Consider the following 14,990-nt stretch of genomic DNA (forward strand, 5'->3'; position numbering starts at 1 on the left):
ACAAGAAGCACAGAGAAATGGGCTTTGCAAAACACGATATGTCGCACACGTACCACACTTTCTGCTTTAAGTGTCAGGTGTTATTATTGTATCTCCTGCTTGGGTTGGGTTAGATAGTCGAATACATTGAGGTCCGCAGATGAGGAACTGGTTGAAAAAGAGGGGAGAGAAATCTGCGATTGATGCTCAGCAGTTCAAAGGCCTTTGCGAACCCTCTTATCTTTCCCTCTACAGAGGCAGCTCGGATAAAAGCCCAACACACATCACACCAAACGTTGAACGGTAACATGGTTATTGGATGCGTACATGTACACAAACAGTAGGGTTCAGTGGGTAAATAAGTGCACACATGCTTCAATGTAAGGAAAGTGGGTAGTTTCTGAGCGATCTATGGCTATATCTGGTTTATGGTTAACTGTTAAATAATTTATCAACACTATATAGGAAGAAAAATTAATGTATGACTTTTTGTAAACATGCTCATAAAATTATCAAAAAGGGACGAACCCAACTACTGGGTTGTAATCTAACCTATGCAGGATTGATTTAATCTATTTATGGATCAAATAGAAAGCATTTTTTAGGTTAATTTAACCCAGCGGCTGGGTTTATCCCTTTTCAACTCAAGGCTAGGTTCAAAATAACCCAGAGTGTATACAGTGTATGTGAAGAGTTCCTTCCCAAAATTAGAATTTTAATTTTTAAAAATGTTTTTTATTTGTGCATTCCAATTAATATCAATCAAATTGCAGTTGGTTTGTTCTGATTTAAGCAATAACAAAAAAGATACAGTTTACTAACACAAATACATGTGATTACATTTGTTTATATATAGTGATAACATAAAACATACATGATTTTAGAATTTTTTTTAAACAGAGTTCTCTCTTTTTGGAAACAAACTCTTCATATATGATATTACAGAATGCATTTCTGAACATCATTAGACAAGTTAGTCTACGGTTAACAAGATTGCAATAACTGTATATACTGTATAAACGACTATGACTACAATACATGAGAAATACAGCCGCTGAAAAAATTAAGAGACCACTTCAAATATGCTTTTGATCAGCATTTCTAGATGTATTCTGGCCATTTCACTTTGTCTGTTGAATTCTTGTATTATTCTTGTTGTACTGCTAGTGAATATGAATTTGCTTTCTTTGCAGTATTACAGGTCTGAAAATATACAGAGCGTATTTTCTGTTATTTTAACCCGTTCCTCCAATTTTAATTTCTGCAAATATATGGAAATAGAAAGAATATTTTTATTTGAAATTTGGGAGAAATATTGTTAGTAGTTCACAGAATGAAACAATAATAATCATTTGACCTAAACACATACCTATAAATAGTAAATTCAGAAACACTGAAAATTATTCTGGAATGGTCGAATTCATTTTTTTTCTGCAGCTGTATGCATTTTGTCATAGACAGACATCAAGCCTTATAACCAACTCAAGCCTTTTTAAATAAGGGAAATCGTGCTATCAGACTTAATGTTTTTTAAGAAAGCAGGGTCTCGCCCTCTGAGATTCTTTATGTTGTGTGGGGTATCCGCTGATATGATCAGTTTGATCTTGCAAGTAGACTCGGTTAGCAAAGAATTTTACACTTCAGAAACCCTGGGCTTTAATTCAGCCACTGAACTGATCTTGATAAAACAAGCATGATAAATCAGCGCTGCTAATAGAGATTAGCCAAATATAGTAACTGCCCCCGAGAAAAGAAAGATGTTTTTTTTTAATTAACACTCTCAGTGGGTCACGACTATTAACGTGCAAATTGGTTTAAAAATAAAACTGCGTCCTGATGTCGTAATGCATGGAACTGTCCGGAGAATTGACTAAATATATTTTCGGAAAGTTTTTGTTTAACAATTATACTTCACAATAACTATTATTTTACAGGCAAGACATTCTGATTGGAAAATATGTTGTAACAGCAGCAAGTATTGGCAAGGTCATCTCGAAACAAATCTCTAATGACCCACGGTTTCCTTGGTCTGACTGTGTTTGATGATACATTATAGCCATAAATTACCTTAAGTGCTAATATAAAGGTGGATAAAGGTGGCTGCTGGGAATTATTCAGCCTACAGGCTAATTTCATTTCCTTCCAGAACGTCCCTTAGGGCTCAGTGACCATCTAATGTCTGCTGCTTGTGTACTACCAGAGATGTTATTAAAAGCCAATTTACCCAGAGTATGTTTAAAGAATCACCTCATCTGGAAGTGCATTGCGGTTGAGAAAGGAAAAACTTCTTAGGACACAAAATATGCAAGTTTTTCCCCTAAAGAAATTGTCTAAATTATGTTTATTTATGAGATAAGACATATTAGGTCTTCGATATGACTCGGCCCATTGCTATTGAACTTTTACATTAATATAGATCATATATTTAGTATGAATGATAACTGCCATATTAGTCAGTCATTTTTAGTGTCCTTTTAACACAGGATGAAAGACATTCAGTGAGAAATTGAACCAGGGTTCATCAAAAAAAGAGTGTCGCCATTTCTTTGAAAGGAAATTTGAAAACAATAATAATAATAATATTCACTCCTTTATTTAAATTTTCCAAGATCTACTGAGTTATTCTTCTCCACAAGATACAAAGCAAGCCCAGAAAAGCATTAGCTTTGTTTGGCACCGGTACTGTACTACAGCAGCCAGTCAATGCACGTATAGGAACCCAAAGGCTATTAGTCCACTCATCCTTGGATATGGTGATATTGTCCATATAAGGTCCAAAGTGCAGTTTCAAAACAGAGCAACGTAAAATCAATAAAAAAATCTTAATTTAGCTCAATTATAATCTCTTCTCCATACACAGGCGAGGATGAACCCTAATGACCACAGCACAGAAAAAGGTCGGGTTAACCACACTTAAACTCATTAGCTCAACACATTAAGTGCTAGTCAAGAATCCACTCTGTGTTTACTCAAACCAAACTAGAAACTTCCGCGGTAGCTCTACACTGGCCACAGATTAACAGATGAGTAAATCAGGTTAAATAATTGATAACATTTTATAAATGGGTTTCAGACGGATCGTCAATAAAAGAAAGAATCAACAAAGGTTGTGCATGCATCTTTCCTAATTTTATCTTCAAATTAAATCTGGGCGCAGTCTGTGTCTATTAGGATCTTTGTGAATCGCCAAGGGGACTTTTAGTGCCGTCATGTTGGATTACTTAGAGTTGTAGGAGGCCACACGCTGGTTAAGGGGGTTTTCAGGGGACTTTGTCCACTCCTTCTTCAGCAGCTGTTTCAACTGGGAAAGCCGCATATTGGGATTCTCAATTTTTAAGCGCGGCATGTTCACTTCCTCAAACGCTGCAAATGCTGCTTTCATGCGGCGCTCAGGATGTCGATCCACATCCTCCTTAGTGCTAAAAAAAAGGTAAAATTTACTGAAGGATGATCCAACTGTAGAATAATATCTTAAACTTAAAACTTGCTAAACTGAGGGACGTTATCAAATCATTATTAAATGATATGGTCTGGGTTAAGCCTTATTCTGAAAAAATAAATCTTTGTAAACACAAGTTCATCTGTTTAGATTTTCACACAGACAAATTGTTGGTAAATTATGGTTGATATTTCTAACAATGTGTTTATATGGCATTACATTTTGATTTATACAAGCATTCCAGGTTACTGAAACGAATTCAGATATATAATGACTTATTAAAACAATAGCCATCTTCAGCGAATAGGATACCTGAGAGCTACGATGGCATCCTCAATGGTCCGTGCCTCCAACGTGCCTTCTTCTGGAACAATTCGATTGATGTTCTCCTCGAGTGGCATCTCCAAGTGGCTTTTCTCTTTTGGACATTAAAGCAAAGTGTTGCATCAGTACTATAAATTTGCACTAGTCATTTTTTTAATCAGCATTTTCTACGCTTTGTTATGTCACCGTGATCATTTAATTTGGAACGGAATTTGTGTGGTGGTGGAGCATCTTACCTTTTTCCTCGTTTTCTTTGTCAATTTGGCTACACTGAAGGTTCTCCTTGATCTGGGCTTGAGTCACTTTACATGGTGTTTCTTTTGTCTGTTTACCCTTTATCCTGGCATCTTCTTCTTCTAGAAGCCTTTGGTTTTCTCTCTTCCTTTCCAGAGCCTCCAGCCGCTTCTTTTCCTTATCATCCTGTATACATACGCACACACTCTTTTAAATTACAACTGGACTGATGTTATCGAGCCGGCCTGACGATCATTAAGCAAATGTAAGTGTAAGCTGCAGAGCACAGTAGAGAAATTAGAGACGCCTCCTGCCCGTTTAGAAATACTCTACGCTGGCACGGCAGGCAACTAATGGTAACTAGGATTAGTGCTTGTTTTAGCTGGCCACATCCTAACAACCCCGCCACCTTCCTGTTGATAATGTCCAAAGAAATAGTTACACAACAGTAAGGAGATACTCGTGATGAGATGACACCTTCAAATGTTTAGCAGAGGCTGAAATGTCATTCGTGTGACACAGATAAAGCGCACAGCAGGTCGCAAACCAAGATACGCTAGTCTATCTTGACATTTCTCTGTAAATCTAAATGTGACACTACATTCGCACAGCCTGATCGACATCAGAGTTACATAGTTATAATAACGACAAGACAAATCTTGACCCTTTATAGTGACCCAGGAACATGGGGTGTAATTAGCAGAATGGCTGCTGCAAAATAACAGTGGTTTGGCTGTTAGGCCAGCGGGGATCAGATGGCAGCGATGGGAGGAACAGGAGGAAAGGAACAGGGCGTGTGGAACTCTTTACCAGCTGCCCTTAACCTAGTAGGCTGGCACACATTGCCAACAGTGCTGACGCCGACTGCAAATGCCAACACCAGCTGAATAATGAATGACATGGAGGCAAATAGGGGCCGGCTGTAGGGAAGAACTAGGAATGTGACAAGGCCAGGAAAACGTTTAAAATGAAAATTCTGTCATCATTTACTCACCCTCGTCACTTCAAACCTGCACGACTTTCCGCAGAACACAGAAGAAGATATTTTAAAGAATGTTGTTAACAGCCCCTTATTAACTTGCATTGGTTTCAAAAGTTAATGGGAGCTGTGCTGTTCTGTTAACATTTTTCTAAATATCTACTTTTGTGTTCTGCAGAAGTAAGTAAGTCATACAGGTTTGAGGGCGTGTAAATGATGACAGAATTTTCATTTTAAAGGTAAACTACTCCTTTAAAATATAACATAATAGCTTTATAATATAATGTATCGTCTCACGATAAGCCTAAAAAATTATAAAAATTGAATTTCGTTATATGGAAACCAAACAATCACAAAATTACAATTACAACATATTAATTTCAAAATCAATCTTCCTAACACACTCTATTACCAATAGTTAACACATTCATCAATACACGACATGATTGATAGAGGATATTAGAACTTGCATGTCGGTGTTACTTTAACAGAGTCGGCTTCAGCTTTCGTTTTGTGTGCGAGAACCTCATTTCCTGAGGAACCTTAAACCCGCCTCACAATGTATTAATCTATTGTGTTCTACTCAGACTCGCATGTCTGCTGCTTTAGCGGGGAAGACAGCTGTGTCATTCATACAAGATTAGCAGCCAACTGCAGATGACTGTTAGACATCATAACATAGGGAAACATTGTCGTGGTGACACTTCTGATTATTATTTAATCCTGTTTGTTCAAGCCTGTAGAGTCAGCGTATCAAAAACACTTCCATATCAGAGAGTATATTAGGACAAAGATTTGACTATCAAATAGAGTAAAAGAACAGTGTATAGAGGAAGATCATTTCTGCCACCTTGTGTTCAGTGCTATACTTTGCAAAGTGTTGTGATGGATCTTTACTGATTTAATACAGAGTGCTGCCAATGCCATTTGCTTGAGAAGATGAGTGCTTAAACAAAGGCATAAGTCTTACCTTCCTCTGCTCTTTTTTTGCAACACGCTTGTCGTTATCTTCCCAGAGCGCATCTTCAAGCTCCTTCTGTTTGCGTGCATCAGCTACTGCTTTCGCCTCGGCCTTCCGGGCTTTCGCGGTAGCCGCTTTGGAGTTTTCCCCCTGGAATTTCTTCGGCATTCCTGGGACTTCCCTGTGAAGGAAAGGTTAAGAACATGACCACCTTTTGGTGACGTGATGAGATGTTGAGGTATGAAAGATCTGTCATATTGACAAACTGGGTTATACATTTCCTATGATTCTATATTGAATCCATCAGTAGGAAATGACTGATGTTTGTTCTTTAGTAAGTTTTATAAAGCAGTATGTGTGGATTTTTACCTTTTATTGCCTTATTTGGCTGTGCAATGTGAAAACACACACTGGGTTCCTGCAATCTGGTCTCCCAGTTTATTCAACTTAAAGAAAATAATTTTGAATATCTTTTTCCACTCGTGATATCTTTACAAAGTGTGAATTTCACTTTTTGTCTTTACAAAAAGTCACATTGTCCTTTACACGCACTCACCTCCATCTTTTTCTATCACACAAAAACACAGAACAACATAGCCTATGCAAGACACCTGCTTTTCTATTAACAGAACATATCATGACATGACATGACATGGCTAGAGGAAAACACGTCTTATCAAAAACTTCCAACATTTCCTATGAGTCAAAAAAGATTTAAATAGAAAACTTGCACACATTTGAGTTTCCTGTTTACAAAGCCGAACATAAGAAAGCAGTAGATAGCACGTTTGCTAATCCAAATGGTTTCAGGGAACAGCGGTATTGATGCACGCGCTTCTATGAAAAACATATTTACGTAATAAAAGCAAGATGTAGGCAGTCTCATGCATGTCATGTTAATATGTAACCTTAATCCGAGCTACCTAATTTAATATTTCTATATAACAGTACAAACCTTTTCCTGTGCCAGCCTCCCGGGGTGTCGTTCGCCCTTTTCTCAAGCTGCAGCGTGACAGATAAAACGCTTTATTTAGCGCCCCATAGAGGCTCGGCGGTTACATAGCCTTCGCTGCACTGTGATATCATTCGCCGATTGTTCGGATTTCAGTGGTTTGGGGACGGAATACAGGAAAATAAACTAGGCCTATATATACCACCCCGAATTAACATTATCAGGATGATCTACACCGAATGTAAACATACTGTACTAGATCTAAACATATGAAAAATATAAATTACGCCATAAATTTGTGAAAGCCTGACGATCTGTTAAATAGTCTCAGCAATATTTTATTAGAATTGCATGGTCAGGTCTGTATCAAAATTACTCTATTATTCCAAACAGAACATCTTGGCCTCTGCTCGAGGGCAAAGGCAGAGTGGTATGACGTGTATAGAGAAAAACATGATAACAATAAAAAGAAAACATAGATAAACACTTCGTAAACATATAGACAGACACATCAAGAAGCTAGACTAGAAAATTTCCGTTACACATTACTCACCACAAATTAGTTCTTAAAAGTCATTTAAATCTCGAAGACACGGATTATAGACATTAAACAATTTATTATCTTTATATTTTTAAATATATAAAGATTTAACTAGACATACACTTTTCAAAACATATATTTTTATATAATTGCATTACGACACATTTGCATGAGTTTAGATTTTAAATTCAATATGATTTTTTTGTTGAATTGTTTAAAGTGTATAAAGAACATAATGAGCAACTGCATTTGAATTGCTTAAAAATGAACTGTTTTTTTGGACCAGCTCATTCGTTCACTTCTTGTGAATCTTGCACAATGTTTTCAGATTGTATATTACAGTTTACTATGATTCATTTGATTATGAGTAGGCGACATGTAGAATATGGTAGGCTATCAGAATGATATGTTTAGATAAGTACTGTTTTAAGCTTTAGATTAAAACTGTTTCAAGCTTTTATTTTAAACAGTTTTGGAGAGGATCAACCGCAGTGTCAATCACAACATGCTCCTCCCTTTATATATCATTTTAATTCATAATTCTCCACCCCTCTGACTGCCTTCAGAAAGTTAAGCCTAGAAAAATGCACCTCATTCACTTTTCACAGGCCAGTGATGCTGATCATTTTATGCCAATACTATTTACGGTCCCATATGAGTTGGTTATGTGACCCTCTGAATATTTTTCTCAAAAGGTAAGTGTTTAAGCAAAAAAACACATATAGATATTAAATATCGTCCTGTTATATTTTTTACACAATCTGTTTTTCTGGTGTCACCTTAAATGACACTGTGGACTGCATGAGTGCTAATGTTTAAAAATCAAAAGGGCATAACAGGAGGTCCATTAAGCATGCTTGTGTTTTCACAGTTTGTTTTTACAGCTGAAAACCCCCTCGATGAGAAGGTCTCTACTCATTTAGGTCGAAGACAGCACTATGGACAGACTGGGCTTCTCTTTGGTGGACTATGCAGTATTTGCTGCTATGCTGGGGGTGTCAGTGGCTATCGGGCTATTCCAGTCTTTAAGAAAAACCCCGGGTCGCTCCAGCGTGGATGACTTCTTCACTGGGGGCAGGGGTTTCTCTGCTGTGCCTGTCGGACTGTCGCTCTGTGCTAGCTTTATGTCAGCTGTCCAAGTGCTCGGTGTCCCATCGGAGGCCTATTTATATGGTTTTAAGTTCCTCTATATGTGCCTTGGACAATCGCTTAACTCCCTCATTACCGCAGTCTTGTTCGTACCTGTGTTCTATCGTCTTAAAATTACCAGCTCATGTCAGGTTTGGATTTTTCCATTTTCTTGCAGTATTTTGATTTGGGCTAAATATTATTAACGGTATTAATTTGAAGTTTATTTTAATAGCACAGATCTCATATAACAGGTCAGATGCACCTGCACAAGGAATCTCAGTAATTTCTCAGCAGTGTGAGATAAAATGCCATGTGTGGGTAGAGCAGAGTTCAGATATCCGAGGCCACAGTGTTTCAATTGTGCGTTTTTACAAATACTTTTTGTAAAATTTTAATTTAATTAGAAATTACATTATGCATAAAATGTATATGTAAGTCAAATTTTTTTCAATCGATACATTTCTTAATATTTTTTCTTGGTATCCTTATATTTGCTTACGGATTGCACTTGATCTGGCATGGACCCTTCATTTTGTAACTGGAATTATTTGTTTGTCTTTATCCAATTATAATCAAAATGTAAATAAAAATGATTCCAGACTGTCAGTAAGGTCTCAGAACTCGCTCTAGATGTATATGTGTGAACAGTGTTTTTTTGTGTCAGTATTTAGGGTTGAGGTTTGGCAGAGGGATGCAACTTCTGGGGAGCCTGCAGTTTATTGTAGCCACGGTAAGACAAACTCAGCACACATCTACATTACAATAACATTTAAATGTTAAAAAACATTTGTTTATCAGCTAAACAATTACAATTATAGTATTTAGTTGCATTAAAATTAGAATGATATTTATTACTGGATGCACAATTTTGAGATTGTTGTTTTCCTCTTCCCGTAGCTCCTCTATAGTGGCATAGTGATCTTCGCTCCTGCAGTCATCTTGAATCAAGGTGAGTAAACAAGTATAATTTCTCTGATACCACAACCAAATAATGTGAGCTGTTGATGTTGAAAATTGAAGTTTATTTTTTATCAGTGATTTTTTTCTCCTTTGAATCAAGCCACCGGTCTAAATATGTGGGCATCTCTTTTCTCATCTGGAATCATCTGCACATTTTACACAACTTTGGTAGGTTTAGTCAATCATGCTGTCACAAGATACATTACCATAATGTCTTTTAGGGATACTACAACCAAAAATGAAAATTCTGTCATGAATTACTGGTTATTAAATTGTTGAATAAACTATTAAAGGGATACTCCACCCAGTCATCACTTCCTCTCCCTCAGGTTGTTCAATAATTCAATAATACAATTGTTTTCCCTATGGTAGTCAATGATGTCCCAGAAATGTCAGTTTCTAAAATAAATTCTGACTGAGTGGAGTAACCCTTTAATAGTTTATCATTGGCCTTATAATGTTAAAACATCATAAACTATTGCACATGGGAAATTATTTGTAATGTTCTGATTTCTCGCAGGGTGGTATAAAGGCCGTCATTTGGACCGATGTGTTTCAAATTGTGGTCATGCTGTTTGGGTTTATTGCAATCTACATTCAGGGCACAGTGTTGGCTGGAGGGCCGTCGAGGGTTCTAGAGATTGCCTACAATGGATCACGCATCAATTTCAATGAGTATAAACAACATCAAGCAATTTTGAAATTATCAAATGAATTAAATTAAATTAGTTGGATTGTTGTAAAGGTCTGTATACCCACATCTCCCGTATCTCACAGTTTTGGCATAGACCCACAAAAGCGCTATTCGTTCTGGAGTTTCACTGTGGGCGGGACTATGGTGTGGTTATCCATGTACGGAGCCAATCAGGCTCAAGTGCAGCGTTACATATCATGCAGGACGGAAAGACAAGCACAACTGTTAGTGAATATGTCTCTATATATAAGCCATTACAACCACTACATTCATACAACAAGACAAGTTTGTTTAGAAATAACAAAAAAGGTATTCTTCATTTTGAAGTATTAGAATCTGATAGCATTACTGTATCATGATCTCCTCACAATTCTCCTGCACAGTGCATATTTTCATTGAGATACAAATCCACTATGTGTCACTCTTGTCTTGCGCTGCAGGGCGCTGCTGGTTAACCAGATGGGTCTGTGCCTTATTGTGAGCAGTGCAGCCACCTGTGGCATTGTGATGTTTGCTTTGTACTCGAGCTGTGATCCACTAAAAGCCGGAAAAATATCTGCACCTGACCAGGTACACCAATCAAAGCAATAACAGGTTTCGAATAAATGACTGTCCTGATGCTTTTACATTATCTTCATTATGACAGTACATGCCATACATGGTTTTGGACATTTTCCGGAATCATCCGGGCTTCCCGGGTCTTTTTCTAGCCTGCGCATACAGTGGAACTTTAAGGTGCTTGAAACAATCCGAACATTGTCTTGTTTTGATGAGCCTGGTGAATGAAATGAAGGACACTAAGGTGGCTGTACCTACTTCTGTTCCCACAGTACCGTCTCCACCAGCATTAACGCAATGGCTGCTGTTACCATGGAGGATGTAATGAAGCCATGGCTAATCGCCACCTCCCAGAGAAAACAGCTCTTGCTCTCCAAGTCATTATGTAGGGTCACTAATAACTTCTCATTAGTTTTAGCTCAAGTAATATTCTTAAAACATTGCTTACGGTGCATGCAATGGGTCATTTTTCCATGACCTCTTTTTGCAGGTTTTGAGAGACATGCCGTACCAAAGTAAATGTGCAAATGTGACCCAATCTATTAATCTAATTATCTAATATCTATTAATCTAATTCTGAAATAACAAGCATCAAGGTTTCATTTGAATCATTATTTCTTACTGTGATGTCAATTTCTGATATTGCTGTACTCTGTATTCACGATTTCAAGGTTATTTTTTGACAGAATGTAGGATGATTTTACATAGAACGGTTAATCAGAAAAAATGACATATATATATATATATATATATATATATATATGCAACAGGATGTTTTGCGAGACAGACATTACAAAAGGAAATTGCTGGTTTAATGTATCCGACGGCTGGAAATAGGGGGAACGTGAGTTTTCTTCAAGGGGGGTTCCACTTCAAAATGTGGAGGATTCCCATTGTTTATCTATTAAATAGCCTCCAATTGCTATGAACATTTCATAAATAAAGTGGCCTTTTCTGCATATATGGTTTAAAAATATCCCCAACTAGTCCCTCAGTGAATCTTGGCCATTTCCAACACCGTGTACTACCAAAACTACCTATTAAGGAAACACTGTAGCAGAATATTAAGGTTATGAACTTGAAAGACATGCATGCAAATGTAGACTTTACCGATAAGGTGTAGGCTAAGGTATGTTTCATACATTATCTCTTCCTCATTGGAGTTTCTTTGTTTGAACACCTGTCATTTAAATAATGTGACATTTTTTAAATAAACATTGACAAGTATTTTACTGGTTCATAGAAGGAGGCCAACTAATGTATTAGTTGTCCTCAGGATAATTTTCTGTAACACAGGGATTTAAAGGTGCTGTGTGTAATTCTTTGGAGGATCTATTGACAGAAATGCAACATATTATACTGTAGGTTCTACAGTAGCCCTAAACGGACGGACTGCTCTAGTTTAGTAAATACGTTATCTCCTTCAGCAAAGAAGCAAAAATTTGATATTATCTTAACTCTGTGTCAGCCACTGCAGTACTTTGTGAGGGAGGGGGTGGAGTGAACCGTTGGTTGCAATTCGCAACCTAACCCATAGATGGCACTAGATTGCACACATACACCTTACATGCATACTCCTTAAACAACTACAAGACCATAGATGTGATTCTGTTATTTTTGTTGCCTGACAATGTTTAGAAGCACGACTGCAGTGAAAACTTTATTCGTTTGTTGTATGTATAAAACAGCTCTGCTTTATGGGCTTGGGTGCATTGCGATGGCTGCTCTCTCTTCTCTGCTGGACTGGGGAGTGCTTCAGGTACAGATAACAATCACCTATAATGTTTGTGATATGAATCATGCTGTATTGTAGTGTGGGGGATGTGTCTAATAAATGCTTTTTCCCCTCTCAGGGGTCATTTACAGTAATGGGCGTAGTGAACGGCCCACTTCTAGGAGCATTTGTGTTGGGCATGTTTGTACCAGCCACAAATAAACCAGTAAGACAAGATCAAGATAAGATGTTTTTCCTTTCATCCAATGAAACTGATTATCTCTTTTATGTCAACAGTAAAATATTACATGCAAGATTATTTTTTACATGTTTTAGGGAGTGTTTTCGGGTGTGGCTGTGGGTTTCTGCCTATCTCTATGGCTTGCTGTTGGAAGTACAATTTATCCTCCAGCACCACACGTGATGGGTGTTTTACCAACCAGTGATAGTCAGTGTTTGGCAACTAATTCAACACTGAATGGCACTGCAGTGCGGGTTCAGTCACCGTCAATTCATGAGGATTATGGGTAACTGTCTGTATAGATCTTCCAAAACTGTATAGTGTCTAACCTTTCATCACAGGAACTTTCCTATTTCGCAGTTTATACAGACAATTCAGCATTCAAAGTATCTATTCAATATCCTACCTCTATTTCGGAGCCCTGTCAACAAGTGCAGTCGTGCTGGTAGGTGTGGTAGTGAGCTACATTACAGGTGAGACGAGCTTATATTAACATGATAGTTAAACATGCAATGTTACACAGCTGTCAACAGATCATGCTGTACCTTTAAATTAAGCTTTGTTGGATTACAGGACCCACAAAGAAGGATTCTATTGGTCCTGGTTTATTGTGGTGGTATTTGGAAGAAACCAAATGTGATGCGTCATGTCAAAATTTGGTACGTTTAGTGGTTGCATTTAAAGGTGAAGGTTTTTAAAAACTGTAAACACCTGAAGTTTATTTACCCACACTCTTGTCATTTCAAACCTGTATGACTTTCTTTCTTCTGCAGAACACAAAAGAAGACATTTTGAAGAATATTGGAAACCGAACAATGGTGGTACACTCTCACTAAACCGATGCAAGTCAACGAGTACCACGGTTGTTCCGTCACTAACATTATTCAAATATCTTCTTTTGTGTTCTGCAGAAGAAAGAAAGTCATACAGTTTTGTAATGACATGAGGGTGGTGAGTAAATTTCATTTTTGGGTGAACTATACAAACTATAAGTTAGCCATTTGTACGGTAGGTCGATTGCCATTAAAGTTGTGAACACTTTCAAAATAACACAACCACCACAGCAACACTGGCTTTACCGATAGCACCTGTTGGCATGGGTGCTATCTCTTTGTTGACTATTGGAAGACAGGGGATGTTGATATCTAAAATCTTTCTCTACAGAATGAAGCTACTGCACACAATCCCACCGACATCCTTCTCATTTCAAAGGAACTTTTGGATACTGGTGATGTTTTACTCAACAAAGGTGAATAGTATTGCAGGAACTGCTTTCATTAAATTCAGTTCAGATTTTTTATTCCTTTTGCCGGAGAACAATAGCATAAATTGGGAGTTTGATCACTGTGTACAATGAATGGTTGATGTGCACCCTGTTGAAAATAAAAACAATTGAACCCTGCCCAAAACACAAGACATGTAATGGTTATAATGGTAATTGTTTAAGAAACTGTAATCCCATTCTATTGGTGGGATGTTATCTGGCAGATGAGAACCAATAGAACATCATTGAATCCAATTTGAATACGGTCCAATACACACTACAAAAGTAATTTAGTAATGGTTTTAATGGGAAAAGCTAATGTTTCATAATGGAATTTTAATGGAAACAAAAATAATTTCTGTGATGTTTTCTATTGGGTTTCTATTGCTATCCTCTGCAGGAATTACTGGTGAGATTTAGAATAACACCCTTATTTTACATCAAATACATTCTCATCTGTCACTTATATCAAATATGTAAACGGTAATCTTATTTATCTTTCATTTTGGCCGGCAGTGCTGAATACCTGACCCTCAACACCTGATCTGAAAGATGTTTCATTGACCTGTAAAGCAATAGTTCTTTCATTTGTATTATGCAATCAGGCACAAGAACGGTTTTGTTTTTCGTGCACCTGCAGAACACCTGTATGTCGGCTTAGTCTCATTCTCAGAGCACAGACATTCAACTGATATCAAAATGGTTGTACCTTAATAAACTGAATGGTTTTAATGAAAACATATGTATGCTGTTTAACTTCTCTAACAACTTTGTAATAATATGTATGTTATTTGCTTATTAAAGGAATATGTTACCTGAAATAGTTTTGCACGCTACAGGACAATTTTATGAAGAGAGTTAAAAAACAGTGGGCCGAATGCGGGTGGGTTGTTTCGTTTAGCCGAATCTATACTACACTATCAATGTGCCTCAAGCCTGCGATTTGATCTGTGTTCGTCAAAGTTGCCAATAAAGATTAGAATGTTTATACATTGACCAAATGTGTTTTTTTTAACCAG

General features: G+C 37.2%; 2 protein-coding genes across 4 annotated transcripts; one reads left to right on the top strand and one right to left on the bottom strand.

Annotated features, from left to right (window-relative positions):
• Positions 1-703: 703 nt before the first annotated feature.
• Positions 704-7,039, bottom strand: ccdc124 (coiled-coil domain containing 124). Of its 3 annotated transcripts, none has more exons than XM_079468505.1 (5): positions 6,872-7,039; positions 5,926-6,097; positions 3,979-4,162; positions 3,731-3,836; positions 704-3,398 (listed from the first exon to the last, which is right to left on the bottom strand). In XM_079468505.1, the coding sequence occupies exons 2-5, from the start codon at positions 6,082-6,084 to the stop codon at positions 3,197-3,199; spliced, it is 651 nt and encodes a 216-aa protein (XP_079324631.1). In that variant the 5' UTR covers positions 6,085-6,097; positions 6,872-7,039; the 3' UTR covers positions 704-3,196. The 3 variants fall into 3 exon arrangements, with proteins under 3 accessions (XP_079324631.1, XP_079324632.1, XP_079324633.1); XM_079468506.1 differs by having other exon boundaries at positions 710-3,398; positions 6,286-6,915; XM_079468507.1 differs by lacking the exon at positions 6,872-7,039 and adding an exon at positions 6,652-6,859 and having other exon boundaries at positions 710-3,398.
• Positions 7,040-8,347: 1,308 nt separating this feature from the next.
• slc5a5 (solute carrier family 5 member 5) lies at positions 8,348-14,960 on the top strand (the record flags this gene model as incomplete). The annotated part of the gene is made up of 16 exons (XM_079468142.1): positions 8,348-8,689; positions 9,205-9,270; positions 9,438-9,489; positions 9,601-9,668; positions 10,021-10,175; positions 10,278-10,418; positions 10,635-10,764; positions 10,841-10,929; positions 11,025-11,137; positions 12,441-12,511; positions 12,606-12,692; positions 12,803-12,993; positions 13,068-13,180; positions 13,281-13,366; positions 13,872-13,956; positions 14,488-14,960. 16 exons carry the CDS (start codon positions 8,348-8,350, stop codon positions 14,499-14,501), a joined length of 1,803 nt encoding a protein of 600 aa, XP_079324268.1. The 3' UTR covers positions 14,502-14,960.
• Between the last annotated feature and the right edge of the window lie 30 nt (positions 14,961-14,990).

This window comes from Barbatula barbatula, assembly GCF_947034865.1.
Source record: "Barbatula barbatula genome assembly, chromosome: 11".
NCBI lineage: Eukaryota > Metazoa > Chordata > Actinopteri > Cypriniformes > Nemacheilidae > Barbatula > Barbatula barbatula.

Excerpts from the sequence above, each read along its gene's own strand:
- ccdc124 (XM_079468507.1), bottom strand. Across the intron at positions 4,163-5,925 it reads CAAAAAAAGAGCAGAGGAAG|GATGATAAGGAAAAGAAGCG; the intron begins GTAAGACTTATG and ends GTATGTATACAG. Across the intron at positions 3,837-3,978 it reads CAAAGAAAACGAGGAAAAAG|AGAAAAGCCACTTGGAGATG; the intron begins GTAAGATGCTCC and ends AATGTCCAAAAG.